General features: G+C 43.0%; 2 protein-coding genes across 10 annotated transcripts in view; one reads left to right on the top strand and one right to left on the bottom strand.

Annotated features, from left to right (window-relative positions):
• Positions 1 to 8588, bottom strand: part of TMEM62 (transmembrane protein 62) — a 33495-nt gene extending 24907 nt beyond the window's left edge. Inside the window, exons 1-5 of one of the 6 annotated variants that reach the window (XM_037396109.1) lie at positions 8378 to 8587; positions 5408 to 7415; positions 2532 to 2643; positions 1199 to 1336; positions 13 to 58 (exon numbers count right to left, since the gene is read on the bottom strand). In XM_037396109.1, coding sequence (XP_037252006.1) covers positions 13 to 58; positions 1199 to 1336; positions 2532 to 2643; positions 5408 to 5590 — 479 coding nt within the window. In that variant the 5' untranslated portion in view covers positions 5591 to 7415; positions 8378 to 8587. The other 5 variants (XM_037396111.1, XM_037396110.1, XM_037396113.1 and 2 more) reach the window with 5 other exon arrangements.
• Positions 8589 to 8700: 112 nt separating this feature from the next.
• Positions 8701 to 15547, top strand: part of UBR1 (ubiquitin protein ligase E3 component n-recognin 1) — a 78270-nt gene continuing 71423 nt past the window's right edge. For 3 of the 4 annotated variants that reach the window (XM_037393545.1, XM_037393546.1, XM_037393544.1), the window contains exon 1: positions 8701 to 8834. In XM_037393545.1, the coding sequence (XP_037249442.1) occupies positions 8754 to 8834 (81 nt within the window). In that variant the 5' untranslated portion in view covers positions 8701 to 8753. Of the gene's footprint in view, positions 8835 to 14178; positions 14197 to 15547 lie in introns of those variants that run through there. The other variant, XM_037393547.1, reaches the window with a different exon arrangement.

Raw genomic sequence — 15547 nt, 5'->3', positions numbered from 1 at the left:
AAATAAAAGTACCTGTAATAATTCCAAACGCTATCCAGGTGTGGAATATTGAAGGAATCTGTAAGAGAGAGAAGGAAATGAAGAAACTTTCAGACCAAAATGGTCATTGACCTCTGCATTTTATTTCCTAATGTTGAGATAAAGCAGTCTCAGCAGGCACTGAAGAGCTATTTTTCTAAATATATAATTGACAAGCAGACTGTGAAACTGTGCAGAGAAGAAATTATATATATATTATATATATATTATCATATATACTTGATGCAGTTGACCTAGAAGCGGGAGTAGTTTTTTCATTTACGTTTCCGTTCAAAGATAACAGTTGTGGGAATGTAAACTGTCATTTAGTGGCTAAAAATTAACCATGTGTCTCCACTTTGGCTATAAAGCTTTTCAGAAGCTTTTTGGATTGGGCGCATTTTCCGTAACTAAGACCTAACTCATTGAAGGAAAATAAAGTAGTAATAGCATCACAGAATAGCATGTATAAAACAGACAGCAACCTGGGGACATTTGTACTGTGACTGGGGTCCACCTCTCCATTAAAGCTGGTAACAGAAGCCTGATCGTGAAATGGGAGTAAAATGTCATATATGGGCTGTATAGGACAAAGCATACACTTTTTTCTTCCCCAGTGCTAGGCTTCCTAGTTTTGCCCTTCCTCTAACAGCTGGGTTATATAGCCTACAATGTTGTTAGCTTGTGTTTGAATATTTATAATATAGTGACATCTACAATGTGCACAAACTTCCATGAGTTCCTTCTGTTCAAAAGAAACCAAATTTCCTTTGATTGCTGAACCTGTGATACTTCTTAACTTAAATCTGTGGGGAGAGGTCTATGAAAATTAAATTCAAACCATTTATTCAGTAGGGTAAGGTTACAGTTTGCCCTTCCATTAAAAGATACAGTATATAAACTAACGACCTGGAAACTAACATCCAAAGCTATGTTCTACCACTTGCCAGGCAAAAGCAATAAATGAAGAGTCTTGTTTCCCTGGTATTAAAACTCCAGTCGGTGTCTGTAAACAAAGTGTGCCCTCAGTAGAGCAGACACATGGATGGCAGGCCCCTCTTCAGACTCATAACCACTATTCACATGCTAGTAATTACTAACACTTTACCTCTATGCTCTAACTTGCCTAAATCAGCTCTGTAATCACAGAAAGGAAAGAGATGTTTCATTTCCTTCTTACCATGATTCCCTTTGATGTCTATCCACTTGGTTTTTTCCATGACCCTTGATCTCTTCAGGATTGAGTGGTAAGTTTTCCATTCTACTTCTACCTGCTCAGATCCCAGTTTATCTCTTGTCTTAGCATCTGTCAGGTCACCTAAAAGAGTACAAAGGTAAGCTATAACTAGAGCCTACACAGCTTACACAAATACTGTCATTAGGCAAGCATGCAATCCAAGCCTGCTAGCGTAGGCAAGCATGCAATCCAAGCCCGCTAGCGTAAGCGGCTGCAAGTCTCCCGTGCGCAATCTGGACGTTCCCGCTGTCTGGTCCAATTGGTTCCTATAAGGGCAAAGGCCTTCTAACGCAGACATGGCAGCCTGTTCAAACATCAACAGCTGGACTTGATGACCTTAAAGGTCTTTTCCAACCTACATGACTCTGTGCCTCTATGATATATCAGCCATGTCACTGCAGTGCTTTCACTGATTCCATGTCAAAGTAAATTGTTACACATTCGTTATACCTGAAGATTCATAGGAGCTTGTTTAACTTCACACCTTCTGTACCCCCTCAAGCTCCAATTAATGTTCAAACCATTCCCATTTCTGTTCACATAGTAAAGCCTCCCTGCATTGATAGTTAAAATATGCTATTTCTGAACTCTTAAAAAGCAAGCAGCAGATTAGTAACTCTCTATAGAAACAAAAGTACAGGTCTACCATTAAGATGCTAAAGCCTTGCATATATCAATGGCTCAAAGTCTTTCTGATTTGATTGCCAAAACTTAATCCATTTCAATAGCAATAGCAAGCTACCAAACGAAGAGGCAAGGCTTATTTCACCTGTCTTGGTACGCTATGTTCAAATGGAAATCAGCAATGAAATCTTACGTTAGCTCACAGGTGAATTTCAGACAAATGAGCAGGGATTGTTCTGAAAGAGAAACTGTCTCCTAATGACTAATCAGAGACATTGCTTACTTCTGTAATTTCAAATACACATGACGTAGAATCACTACCAGGAGGACAAGAAGGAAGATAGTTGCTAGCAGGGACTAAGGTGTAGCAACAAAGACTGGGAAAACAATAGCTTTATTGCATAATTACATCTGTTACATATATACACACGAAACTCACTATCAGACATAAGACATTGAACAAAAACTAATTCTCTTGAGTTGAGAAGTTATTCTCTTCTGCTTCTAGGAGTCTATCTTTAGCTGCAATCTCATTTCCATTGCTTAAAATACCATAAGGCTTTAAAGCTCTCTCTTGAGATCCTAGAATTTTGCTTATTTGCTCTTCCTTTGACAACATTCAACAGGAAATTCACACTTTTGAATTGCTTACCTGTTGCCAGAACAAGTGCAGGCTGAATTATATCAATTGTTTCAGAACAGAATTTTTCAAAGTCTGGAGCTCGTTTGGGATCCCGAAATCTACTGATATGGATGTCTGACACCTGCAAAAAAGAAAAATGAAATGCTGTTCTAAGCAGAGGGTTATTGCTCCACAGGTTATTCTGCAAAGCCAACTACGTAAGAATGCAACATAAGAGCAGTTATAGTGATTCATATCAGTAAAAGGGATACAGGGAGAAACAGAGGAGGATGACTAGGGGAGAACAAAAGCAGAGTAAGCATATGATATTGCACCTGTAACCCATAAAATCACATTTACATCAAGAAAATGTCCTTAAATCTAAGGGTATACAATAAAATGGGGAAATACGTAGCTATCTACAGTAAGTTTTGATGGCTCTAAGGGCCTGTTGACTTTCAAATTCTGTGAACTTCTGGTGCAACACAGTGATCTTGCTGCAAGAGAGAACACTTAAGTAGTTCTGCAAAGCAAGAATAAGTTCAAGTTACCTAAGACTTGAAGCATACTGATAACTGAATTTGTACCTGGTGTGACATTTCCAGTAGCTGGGTGGAAGGACTTCTAACATTCTATCCGTGCATTATAATGGAGCTAATGAGTGTGTTTAGACCCCATTCCATATGTCTCCATGAAGGCAATGATTGTCCAAGAAATGATACCATTTGTACAGAACTGTAAAATATGCTGTTCATTTCTGAACCAAACACTCAAAGCCCCCTATCAGAAGTCTCATACGGGGTGGGATGGGGGTGATAATAAAAATAAGATTTTAAATTATTTTTTTTAAGTATTGTGGTTCTTCAGGTTTCTCCAAAATTAATCTTGGGTGAATGCTTTCAATTCCACTTTCCACACTTCCCATTCCATTTCAGTCAGTCCATTAATAAATCATTCTCCTCAGTTTAGACAAATGGTATTTGATGCTCAAAAAACAGTGAGCACATGGTCATGACCACCTGACGATATCACTAACTGAGAAAGAAAAACAAACTTTTGCATTCAATTTAATAAACCTGGTTTTTAATTTTTGAAAAATCCAGATAAAATACCTTAGAGACAAAATGCCTTAGCTTCTACTTACTCAGTCATTTGAGTATGTAGCAAACATTGATTGAATTCCATTTTTTAATTCTGCTTATGAAAATCCCCCATTTGCTTATATGGAACTTTTGTTGAGATCAGAATCGGATGCTAAGAGGAAAACACTTTTAAACATAAACGTAACTTCATTTTTATTTACACGTTCAAGGTAGCATGAATCAAAGAGCACAGTAAAACTGACTTGATAAATCAAACCCAATTTAATAATTGACAAAGATACAACATCTTATTTTGCTTCTTCTCAGCCCCTGGATTTGCAATTAATCTATTTCAGCAATCAAACAGAGAAAATAAAAACTTCTGTTGTTGCAGTCTCCAGACTCTTGAGCAAAAAGTCTTAAAAGAAACTTTACTCCTGTTCTGCTGATAACTATGGAGCATGTACATTTCCAGCCTTTTAGCAGACAGTGGTTGGGAAGCCTAATTTTCTACAAAGTTCTTCCCACTTGTTTTCCCCCTACGTGATACAAGTTTAAGGTTTGCAAAATTGTAAATGTACAAAGATCGAAATTTAGTTCAGTTTAAGAAGATACTGTCCTGTGGATGGGAGGATAAACAAGGCAGAAAAAGGCTGGGGGCAGAACCAGTCATCTTGAGCTCTAGCCAGTGACCTAGATTAGACCCTATGGAGTCACCAGGGAGCCTGAAGCCTGTTTCCCACAAGGTCATCATACACAACACCAAATTTAGTGCTTGGTTAATTTCCAAGTTAGGTCAATGATAAAGCAGCTGTTAAAGGGCACGTCTGAAAGAGAACATAACCACTTGAAAATAAAGCCAATTCTCAAATTAGCTGTGCTATGACCTATCCTTGCGAGAGCTCCACTTGAAGTAACACAGAGAGAATATGGCAAGAGAAGTATGGAGTGGAACATGCTGTTTGTCAGCAATAGCTCTGCAGCTGCTAAATGCTACTGTAGTCGACTTTCAAAACACCAACTCAAGATAGGGGTTTTTATCTACGTTAATGCAAGCGTATCTTTAATCTTGACATGTGTTCTGCATTAAAGATAAGCCTTAAGTAATTTAAGGAAAAATTACTGCAAAAACTGACTTTGACAATACATAGCAAATGGAAGAGAACGAAAGGACTAGTAATACAGCAGCAAACATGTAAACAGCTTGCGGTTAGTTACACACTAAGTGCTTCAGAAATACTTGGGGGTGTGACAGTGGAAGAGTCAGAAGAGAGGCCACAGCAGCACCCAGATGTGACAGTTTACTTTCGAGGCTATGCCAGGTTAATTTGGATTTTATGTTCAACCTGGAAACAAAGTTGTGCACATCGAAGCTAACATACATCGCTCTCTCTCACCCTGGCCCAGCACTTCTATTGCTAAAAATCTGTGTAACTATTTTCTCAGACACACAATTCTGAGTTCTGGAAGGGAAAAGGACAGGCAGGGCCCACATGTCTCACTGGGATGTCGGATAATACCGTGTCGGGTACTGGTGCAACATATAGGGTAGTGTAGTAATTAGGCGAGTTTTAATTACCTGCTTCTACCACCATCACTACCACCACCTTATCTTATGGACAGTCTGGCAAACCTGTAGCTTCGGCTTGACCGCCAGCCTCCGGGACAGCAACGGGGGACGCCGGCCGGGAGGTGCCGCAGCACCGCGGCGGGGACCCTCCCTGGCCTCGCACAGCGACCGCCGCCGCTACCGAGACCCGCAACGCGGGGGGCGGCCGCACCTCAGCGCGGCGCCTCCCGCCGCCTCCCGCCGGCCCCACTCACCTGCACTACCCACAGCAGGTTGGCGGCCTTCGCACCGGGGGCAGGCCGAGCGGCCCGGCGACGGCGCTGGCCCACGGGCGGCTGCGCTCCCGAAGGCGCGTACGATTCCAGCAGCAGCGCCACGGCGGCCGCCGCCAGCAGCCCCAGGGCCAGCTTCAGCATCCTGCGCCGCGTTACCACCATGCGCGGCCCCGGCCGGCCCCCGCGCCTCCGCCGGGCAGCGCCGCCGGCTTCAGCACTTCCGCGTGGCGGCCCACCTCCGCGGCTGGCCGGGCCGCCTGCGGCGCGTCTGCGGTTGGCTCGGAGGGCCGATGCCGGCGGGGGAGGGGTGCGGTGGTCACTCCCCGTCTTTTGGCGGTTTTATGTGGTTTCATTTTGCCGGGCCCGCCTGACGCGGCCCGGCCCCGCGGCCCTAGGCCGCCCGCGGCCTGCGCTCTGAGGTGCCGGTTGCCCCCCTAGGTGCGGGGGGCCGGAAGCGCCTCGGCGGGAACGGGACAGGCCGAAACGTTGGCTGAAGTGCGCGGCCTGCCTTAGTCTGTAAGCCCTTGTCGTTATCCGGGGGGAACAATGTACCGTGAGGGGGCCTCGGGCCGTCTTCAGTCAGGAATGGTCGGGTCAAAAACCAGACACAGAGAGATCAGTGTCCCATCCTGCTTTCTTCCAAGGACAGCATGTACTTGGAAAAAAACCTTTTTTGTCTCCTGGCAGTATTTATAAATCTGTCTGCTCAAAAATCTTGGCAATTGACTTTTTTGTTTTACTCCTGACTTCCTTAAAAAGTCTTTTTGTGGTCTTTTGAACATCTTTTTTTTTATATACATAATTTTAACCTTACTATAGCAACAGTACATAATCATACAGTTTGATAATTGGTAACTTACTCTGTGCTATCAACTCTGTTTCCTAACTGCTGCCCACATTTACTGTTGAGGTTTTTTTCTTACCAGCTTAAGCACGAGTTTAGCTGAAAAAGCTTCTGGTGCTTCACACCACTTTGCTTTGATATTTAATGTAGTATTCTCAAACAACTTTTCAGAAGTTTCTAATTAAATATTGCTTAATATTCATTATCTTTTCTCATATAATTTGTCATAGGACAAAGATTTAATTTTTAGCATTGATCAAAACCCACACGCTTCAGATCAGTTACACTTTATTAATATATTACACCCTTTTTCAGATGGTCTTGATAATTTAGCTGCACTTTTGTGGGGCTTAAAGTATGCTTGCTGTCTTTTTTTCAGCCGCTTTCCATCTTGCTTGTCTGCTTCCTACTTCCTCCAGAAAAACACACCAAACAACTGCTCTTAAACCAACATTTAGCAATCAATATTCCTGGTAATCTTGGGGAGTAATCTTGAAAATTAGGGTTTGCACTTCTTCCTGGAGCTCTACTGTTTTCTTTTAGCTCTAGCAAGACTGCCAAGCTTCAGCATTTTGTCTCTATTAAAATTTATCTGAACTCCTTTTTTGTTGTTCTTATTTCCTCTATTACTTTAGTATCCATGGAGATTGTGGTGGTTTGTGCCATTTCTGCCTGGGTAGTGGAGCCAACTTTTGTTTCAGAGATTTGCTGCCCCTTCTTTTGCTGTCTCCCAGCATATGTGGGTTCCAAATCTTTCTTTTTTGTATTATTTTTGTTGCGGAAGTCTATACTCTTGTTCAACGAAAGCAGCTGGTTTACATTAGCATAACTTCTTCTAAAAGTCCCACAGTAAAGTGAAACCATACTAGTAGTTCAGCTAAAAGACATGGCCACGTGAGAGACTTGTCTCCCAGCAGAGGACCACAGGCAGCCCTCCTGCTGCTTGAGCGTGTTTGTTGCTGTCTTGGAATTACAGCATTGCCTCTCTTGCTTGACTACGTTGGAAGCTGGATTATACAATTGCTACTGTCGATGCTAAAACATGAGGAGGACTCCAGTAATGGCAGTCTAAACTTGGCTGCTGTGCAGATAGCACTGCTGGTTAGTGGTCAGCCGTGCTATCGAAGAGGACTGCGTACGAATCTGCAACATGTAAAGACAAAACTAGATTAAGCTTTGAATTGATTGCTAAGTGGCTCAATGGCAAAATTAACTTTGTTGGTTTTATGTCTCGTGTCTAAACCCATTTCAGTAACAGTATCTACACAGTAATTTTAAGTGACAGATTTCAATAAGTAAGTCTGCAGTGACCTCTTAAAATGAAGGTAAGTGGGAGCTACTACAGAAAAGCTACAGTCAGAGGTTCTGAAGACTTAAGAGAAGACCTTTGAGAGTACCTGTGACCAGGTACTGTGAGAAAAATCTATTGAATATGCCTGAAAATGTCATATGCAAACTTTATCCGATTGATACTGATAACTAAAGAACATGGAAAAGTTGCTTGGAGGCTTGAAGCGGTAAGACTGCAATGGCAGGAGGCAGTCTTTTTCCAAAGAGATACTAGACATTTGATAGGTGGTTAGTATGTATGCCTGCAAGGTCCAAAGCTATGGCTATTTGCCTATTCCCCCAGCCCTAAAAAGGTACAAACACAGGGAATTGTGCAACTGGACTGGTTTGCAATAATCTGGAAAGTTTGCAGCAGTGCTTAGGCCAGGTCTGTCACGTATCAACCAAGTTCCTAAATGACCTCATCTTCTGCTGGAGTAGCAAATGCAGAGTACTTGGAACAGTTATATGCTGTAGCAAGGAGGCACGGAGGAAAAATGTTGACCTTGGAGACAATCATATACCTAAAGCTACTCTCGCCTCCTATGCTTGTTTGAAGTTCATTAAATTTTGCCTTCACTTAATCCAAATGAGACATATGCCATGTCTGCTGAAGGAATATCAATCTGCATTAGCATATATGAAAATTACTTCAGGTATCACCTTGTTATTAAGGCAGTGCCCTAAGTGAACACCCACACTGTGCAGTTTACGTGCCCGCAGAGGAACTTCATCCGCGTAACTACACAGGCAGAATCAACCCAAGTTTCGCTCACCGACCATCCTGACAGACCCTGGGGCGGCGCCTCGCTTCAGCCTCCCGTGGGAGGCCGGAGACGCGGCTGGACGGGCCCGGGCCTCCCCAACCCCTCACGGCGCTCCTCAGCAGGCCTAGCCGGGTCACGACGACCACACCCGCCGCGCCTCCCGCGCTCGGTCATCGGCCCCCTCCGCCAGCCGCCCCGGTGCGCACGTCCCGCCCGCCGCCGCCTCTGCCCTCAGCCCGCGCCGAACCCGGCCCACGGAGCATGCGCGCGGGGCGGCCCAGGCGGCCACGGGGGGTGGGCTGAGGAGGCGGCGCCGCGGCCGGGTGACGGCGGCGGCTCCTTCCGGGCGGTGACGTCGTCGCCGGCTGCGTCCCTCGCTCTCAAAATGGCGGACGGAGCTGACGGAGGGCCTCGAGCGGGAGCAGCGGGTGGCTGGCTCCCCGTGCAGCCCCAGGAGCGAGCCATGGTGAGGCTGTAGCCCGGCGCGGCGGCGCGGTTCTCTCTGCCCCCGCTCGGGGGCTGCCTGTGGGCTGCCCGCGCTGCGACCCCGCCGCCCGGGCGAGCTTTTCCGGCCGCAGGGCGCCCCGCCGCTGGCGGCGGAGGGAGCCGGTGGGGCCGGGGCCGCCGCCTCCTCTTTGGCGGGGCTGCTGTACCGCCGCGCGCCGTTGTGCGCTCGCTCTTGGCGGCGGCACCCGCCGAGACGCGGCCGCGCGCCGTGGGGCCGGGACGACCGGGGCCGAGGGTGGGCGGCCCGCTCGCTGCTCCCCGGCAGGGCCCGGCCGCGCACCCGGCCGCTGCCCGCCCCTGGCCCCGGCGGCGCGTGCTGGCCCCGGTCGTCTGTGCGCGGGGAGCGGGTCCTGCCTTCAGCCCGGCGAGCCGCTGCCCGGCGGCCTGGGGGGACGCGGCTGGTCGCCAGCTCCCCGCAGCGTCACCCACCCCCTGTGCCGTGTCTTCGTTTGACCTCTGCGTTATTAAACGAGATCAAACTTAAGCAAGCCCTGTGCCCTTAAAACCTTACAGCATATACATGCATCTTTTATCCTTTTTCTGACCTTACGTTTCTTAATTAAACGTGATTTTACTGGGGGGGGGAAAGACTGAAGGCTAACAAATTATTGTTTTACAGAGTGCGAATGAAGCCACAAATAATGGAGTTTAGAAAGGGTGTAGATGGAGACGGTTGCTTGTTTGCTGAACAGAGTTACCCTCTTTTTTTCTTTTCTGTGAATTGCTTTAATCGTCTATGGATTTAATAGTCCCTCACTGAACACATCTTGGTGTTGCATCTGTCCGGTGGTGGTAGATAAGGGCCTGCTGTGCTTTCCTTCACAGCCTTGTAAAGTAATTGCTATGCTGCAAGCACTTTTGCTGGAGGAGTTTAAAACCCAGAAGCTGTCAGTTTAAGAGAGGGAGCCTGAATGTGTTTCAGAAACCTTACATTTTATGTTTTCCTGTTAGAACCTGAATGCATAGCATGGTTTTGAAGCTCTTTGACTATGGATGTTCAAAAGTCAAGCACTGGCAAGCCTGTGCACCACTAAAAAAATAGGGGGATATCAATAGGAAAATGTTTACTCATAGATCTTTTCTCACAGGTTGCAGTGTTAAGCCAGAAACTTTATTCACTGTGCCTTTCCTGTCAGAATTATAAGAGTGTATACAAATCATGAGGTTGCAGTCTGCGACTACAGAGGCACTTCTAAAGTGAAGTATAATTCTGTGGCAGTAGCAGACCTATGTGTGGATTTTCTTTCTGTATTGCAAATGATTTAATTTTAAACTCGTGAAAACGTAATTCGATTGCTTTATAGCATCAAAAAATGCAACCTGAGTCAGGCAACTTCCTAAGCTTTGAGAGCCATGTCTAGGGTCAGAGAGGCACTGAGAATGATAGTTGCAATTGGCAGCAAAGCAATGTGATCAGCCTTTCGTTATTTGGGGACATAAGAAGCTGAGTTAGCCCAGGCAACCCATTAAACTGATAATAGTCATATTGTGAAAAACATAGGGGAAGACGTCGAAGAGATCTTCAGGTGCTTAAAGTTGATACTGATCCACTAAGTTGTCTTAATTTTTATGTGGTTTCAGCCAATTGAGAATCTCTGTGCCAAAATTATCATTATTCCAGGACAGGTGGGTGGCCGCCTAGGCGGCATTGTCTGCCATATACCCAAGCAAACTGCAGAAATTTTCATAGGGAGTATGAGGGGAGTGTATTACATCAAGGGAGAAGGGGAGCTAGGCGTCTGGGCTTAGGTGGTGTCCGATAGCATTCATGAAGTCAGGTTGCAAACCTAGCTATACTGATGCCAGAGAGCTGTAACCTGGAAGCAGTACTCCCAATTTATTGTTGTAGTAAAGATGGTACTAGTTAGGTGGAGCTAACATATCCTGATTGCCTTATGTTTTCACTGTGCGCAGCTGGTTTGAATGTTCTTTCACTGTGGTGCTGGAATCGGGAAGTTGAGGGACTGTGGAGCAGAAACAACTGACTGAATGGAGTGAGATTTGGCGTTGGTGAACTTGTCAAATCTGTCTCTGTGTCAGCCCAGTCAGACTGACTCTCACTTTCCATCTCTGGCTTTGGGTGCTGTGCAGTACCACACCGTGACTAGTAAAAATTCTTAGAGTGCTGGCTGCATGATGCAGGATTACCTGAATGATTCTGCAGGAGCAGCACTGATTCTGAAATGGATGGTGATGATTTCGGTAGTAAACCTTTCAGTACGCAGTCCAACTCGGTGGTTTCTTCTGTGTGCTGAACTCCAGCTGTTTGAGTTCAATGACTGCAGTTGGAAATACCTGAGTTGACTGTTCACTGTATTAGTTGAAGTCATGTCCTGGCTCTGCCCTCTACTTACTGTAGTGGCTGTATGCTTCCTGAGCTGAACCGCCCTGAGAGAGGGAGGGCTGAATTTGGGGTGTACTGGCACTGACCTAGTAATAAACTTCTCTACCAAACTTTTACTTTCTTTCTTTCCCAATGGCATCTTAAGTTTGCTTGGCTGATTGGTGGGCTGGACTTGGCTTGTCTAGTAGTTGGCTAGCAGGCATTGCTGGTGGCCTAATAAAAGCCTGCTTAGCAGGCTGGATCCATCCCTTTAGTTGGTTGTCCATCTGTATTCTAAACAAATTCCAGTTTGACTTCTGCCTGCTTTGCTGGCTGGTATCTGGAATATACGAGCAAGGTTTAGATATTAAAACATTTCAAAGATTTTAGTTTGTACTAAATCTTCAAATTTTGACATATATGTACCTTCTCCTTTATAATTGTGAGGAAAAGGGATTTTTTTTCAGAATTACTGTCTTGTCATCAGTATGTCTATAAAAATGTATAGATGTAAGTGGGGTACTGGTGTTTAAGAAGAGAGGAGCTTCATAATGAGGAAATTGCCTTTAAAGGCAGGAAAATAACTGTATTTTGATTTTTTTTTTTAATCTCAGAAAGCAAAACGATGCAGGTACTTGTGTATTCTAAAGTATTTCAGATCTTGTGTTGTGTGTCATTCAATGCTATTACATAGTTGAAGAAATGCACATGAGGAGCCTTGCTTCTGTAGTTGTATTGTAATCAAGCAGTAATATGGAGGGGATACTCATATACAGGTTATTTATTGAAATTTATGAAATTGGAGCCAGGCATCTTATTTTGGAGTTGCAGTGACTTCTGCCAGTTTTAAATCTAATCTCTCCTAAACTGAATTAACCTGGTTAGACCAGATGATAGTCCACATAATTTTATATCAGATTATGTTAAGCTAAATTAGTTTAAAACTTCATCTTTAGGTAAACCAGCATGTTCTTTTGTGTAAATAAGTCCTAAACAGCATATAGTCAAAGCCGCTGTTTTTAGAGCAGTGCAGTGTATTAGCAGAACAGTGTATTCTGTGCACTTGTATTAGTGTCCAAGAAGTGGAGTCTGTGAAGTTGCAACAGGTAACTTGAGCATCGCCTGCTTGCGTCCTTACTATTTAGCACTACCAAAATGCTTTTATTTTGTCAACGGCATTGGGCAGTGCTGTGTCTTCTCCTTCCTTGTCTGCTTTCATGTTTACTCATAAGTCTTGGTAATTTTTGTTGCTTTGTAAGCTTTGGTTAGTGCAGGAGTAATCTGTCATTTTGAAGGTATCTTTGCTCAGGTCTGCATAAAGCACACAAATTTTGGTTGCTGTAATTCTGCTATAATACTGTTACAGTGCTGCAAGAGGTATGTGACTCCAGGAGAATGTAGCTGCAAGTGGATGTCCCTGATAGCATGCAGCTGTTTAGGTGGTTCCTAGATCCCAGAGCAGTAGGCAATCAAGGGAAAAACAGGCTGGTTTTGGTGTACAGGGGAAAGCATTTGGGAGATGCTGAGTGAGTGCTAAATACAGATAGATATACCTGAATTTTATTACACATTCATTTTTGCAGAATTAGACTATGAATACGATGGATCTTAAAATTAATGGTAATTGGAAAATTGGGTGGTTGTAAGACAAGTTGGAGTACGCAGGAATTAATACAAAAACCTAGTGGGTTTTTTGTTTTCCCCAAACATAACTGTACCAAATTAATTAATTACTACTTTATAAATATCCACTGTAGTTGCCATTTCTGGAGTGCAGTGTGCTGTGAAGAAATTTGATAGATATTCAAGGGTAGGAGAACATGGAATAGACGTTAAGGATCAGACAATGAGAGAATCAGATTCTTTCTTTTGTTCCTCTGGAAACAAAAAGGATCTGTTGAATAGTCAGAACTTTAAGAAAAAGTTTGATTTTTAAAATCTCAAAGACTACAAATAACTCTGCAAAGATGATAATTTTGTTATTTTTCTAGGGAGAATAGCTCCCCCCCAATGTATTTTGCACAATGTTTTGTTTAATTGTGTGATACTGAAATCCTGTTTCCACTGTTAATGGTACATTGCGGTCTACCTTATGCTTGTTTGACCAAAAATTTTGGAACATGAAAGGTGTTTAGATTGCAGTGCCTTGAAGACTTGGGAATTAATTCTAGAATTTCTGGCTACTTTGTTTTGCCTGTTGAACCTACTTAGTAGTATCCTGCTAACTTTGTAGCATATTTAGACTAGAGTGCCTAGTTGGTAGACAGTATGATAGAGATACCTTCAGCATGGTAGGGAGAGAACTATGGGCTATGCTTTTACTTAAGGTGTCTCCTTGGGCACCTGATTGCATTCAGGCACTTACCCTCATAAACTGAAGCTGCACTCTTGTGTTTTGGAGATGACTGTGATTTAAAACTGATGTCTGACCCCATGGTTTCAAAAAAGTTGAACAGCCTTGCTCTCTGTGTTGCTTACCCTGAAGCCGACATTAGTTCTAGCTGTCCAGCAGCCGAAAGAGTAACCAGTGGTGTTGGTGGTTACTTTTGCTTCTCTGACTGTCACTGGTTTGCTCTGGTTCAGCTAAATTGGCAGTTGTTGAAGACTACTGGAATCAAGGTAGATTTCTACTGTAGTCAAAGCTTTAGTTGTCTGCGCTGCTGTTATGAGTCTCATTCCCATTGGGCAAACACCTGCATCATTAAAGCATCTTTTAACATTAATTGGCACCCTGCTTTGACTTGGGGGCCAAAGTTTAAATGAATGTAGAGATCAAACAGTTCTTTCATGTCTTCAGGTCAGAGTTGATGTTTTGTTAGGACAATGTTAGGCAGTCTTGAATGTTACCCATGTTTTGCCAATAGAAAATAACTTTTGAAACCAAACTTGCTTCTTTCGGTGTAATTACAGATATCCAGAGCAGACTGAATTTTGGTACATGGCTGGTTCCCAGCCATGTTATATGAAGGAGCCATGTGATTGACCTGTCAGAGAACAGGTATTTCATGATTGAGTTCTAAATGGTCATTTTTTTTTTTAGATTAGCTTAGATTCTCTACTAAAACATTAGCTTTATTTTGTTAGAGAATGTGAAACACATCATGAACAGCTACATAGTGCTTCTGTGACAAAAACTAGAGGAGTTTCCATTTTAACTCCCTGAACTGTGCCCTTCCTGAGATAGTAAAATTTATGCTCCTGAAAAAATCATTTTGATTTATGGCAGGGAAGAGCAAATATGCTAATTAATTTCTAGTGCTGATTTCTGAAACCTCTTCTTTGGGGAATATAAATCTTTGAGGTTGAAATACATTGCCTTATCTCCTTGTTACTTTTACTAAAAATAATGCCTAGGTGTTCTGTACTTCAGTTGGATCTTATTTTCAGTGCATTAGAAAACTGATATTTTTAAACCAAATTAAACAGAAGGGAAAATTGAACTAAAAATTTAAAAGCAGAACTGGATATGGAAATGTTAGTTCAAGAATATTTTGGAGTTTGCTTTCTAAAGAATTTTTAAGTGTTCTGTATAGTTACCAAAGAACTACTGTGTGGTTATCCTTTTAAAATGTCTTTTATAGTTGCTCAATTGCATAGATAATATCAGAATAAAAATTTTCTGTGATCTGTTGTCCTGCTAATCTCTGATTAACTAGTAACATTAGAGCAAAGGTGCATTGGAGCAAAGCAGCCTTTTGGATTTGGTATTTGTTGAATGGCACCTGCTTGAAATCAGTTGTCCCCCCAGCATTTTATGTATTTACTTCTAAAACCCTGCTTCTATCTGCTGTTTTGACAGGCAGCTGGTATTGCCATCTCGTGCTTGACAGATTTGTCATGTACAAACTTAAAAGTTTTTTTTTACTACTACTTTAAATTGGAATATTGGGCCAGATAAAGGTTTTAGTTTGTGCTGCTGGCAATGCCTATTCCTTCATAATTTGTTATTTAATGTGTATAAATATTAATATTCCTTCTTGTCACTGATTGCATCAAAACTATATTTTTAGATATAGAAAAATTTATATGGTCCCATTTGCACTAAAAGATCAGTGTGTTAATCAGTGCAGTTGAAGTAGAGCTGCCTTTTATAATATTGCCTAATACAAAGTGTTAGTTTGAAAAGACTTCAGAATTCAGACAGAGCTGTGCTTAGAATGTAAATCAAAAACTTGTCATGGAAGGTGGTGGCTACTGAATTAATGTATGTAATAAACCTGTTGCAATGATAAAGAAATTCTGTCACAGTGGTAAGAAATCTCATTTGATGCTTGATCTATAAGTGAAAAGGGAATTGAAAGAGTTTGTTCACTTTTCTTTTTCTTTATATGCTTTACTTAGCTCTCATT

Source organism: Falco rusticolus, chromosome 7 (assembly GCF_015220075.1).
Source record: "Falco rusticolus isolate bFalRus1 chromosome 7, bFalRus1.pri, whole genome shotgun sequence".
Taxonomy (NCBI): domain Eukaryota; kingdom Metazoa; phylum Chordata; class Aves; order Falconiformes; family Falconidae; genus Falco; species Falco rusticolus.
The sequence above is the reverse complement of the archived record's forward strand: the minus strand, read 5'-3'. Positions and strand labels throughout refer to the sequence as shown.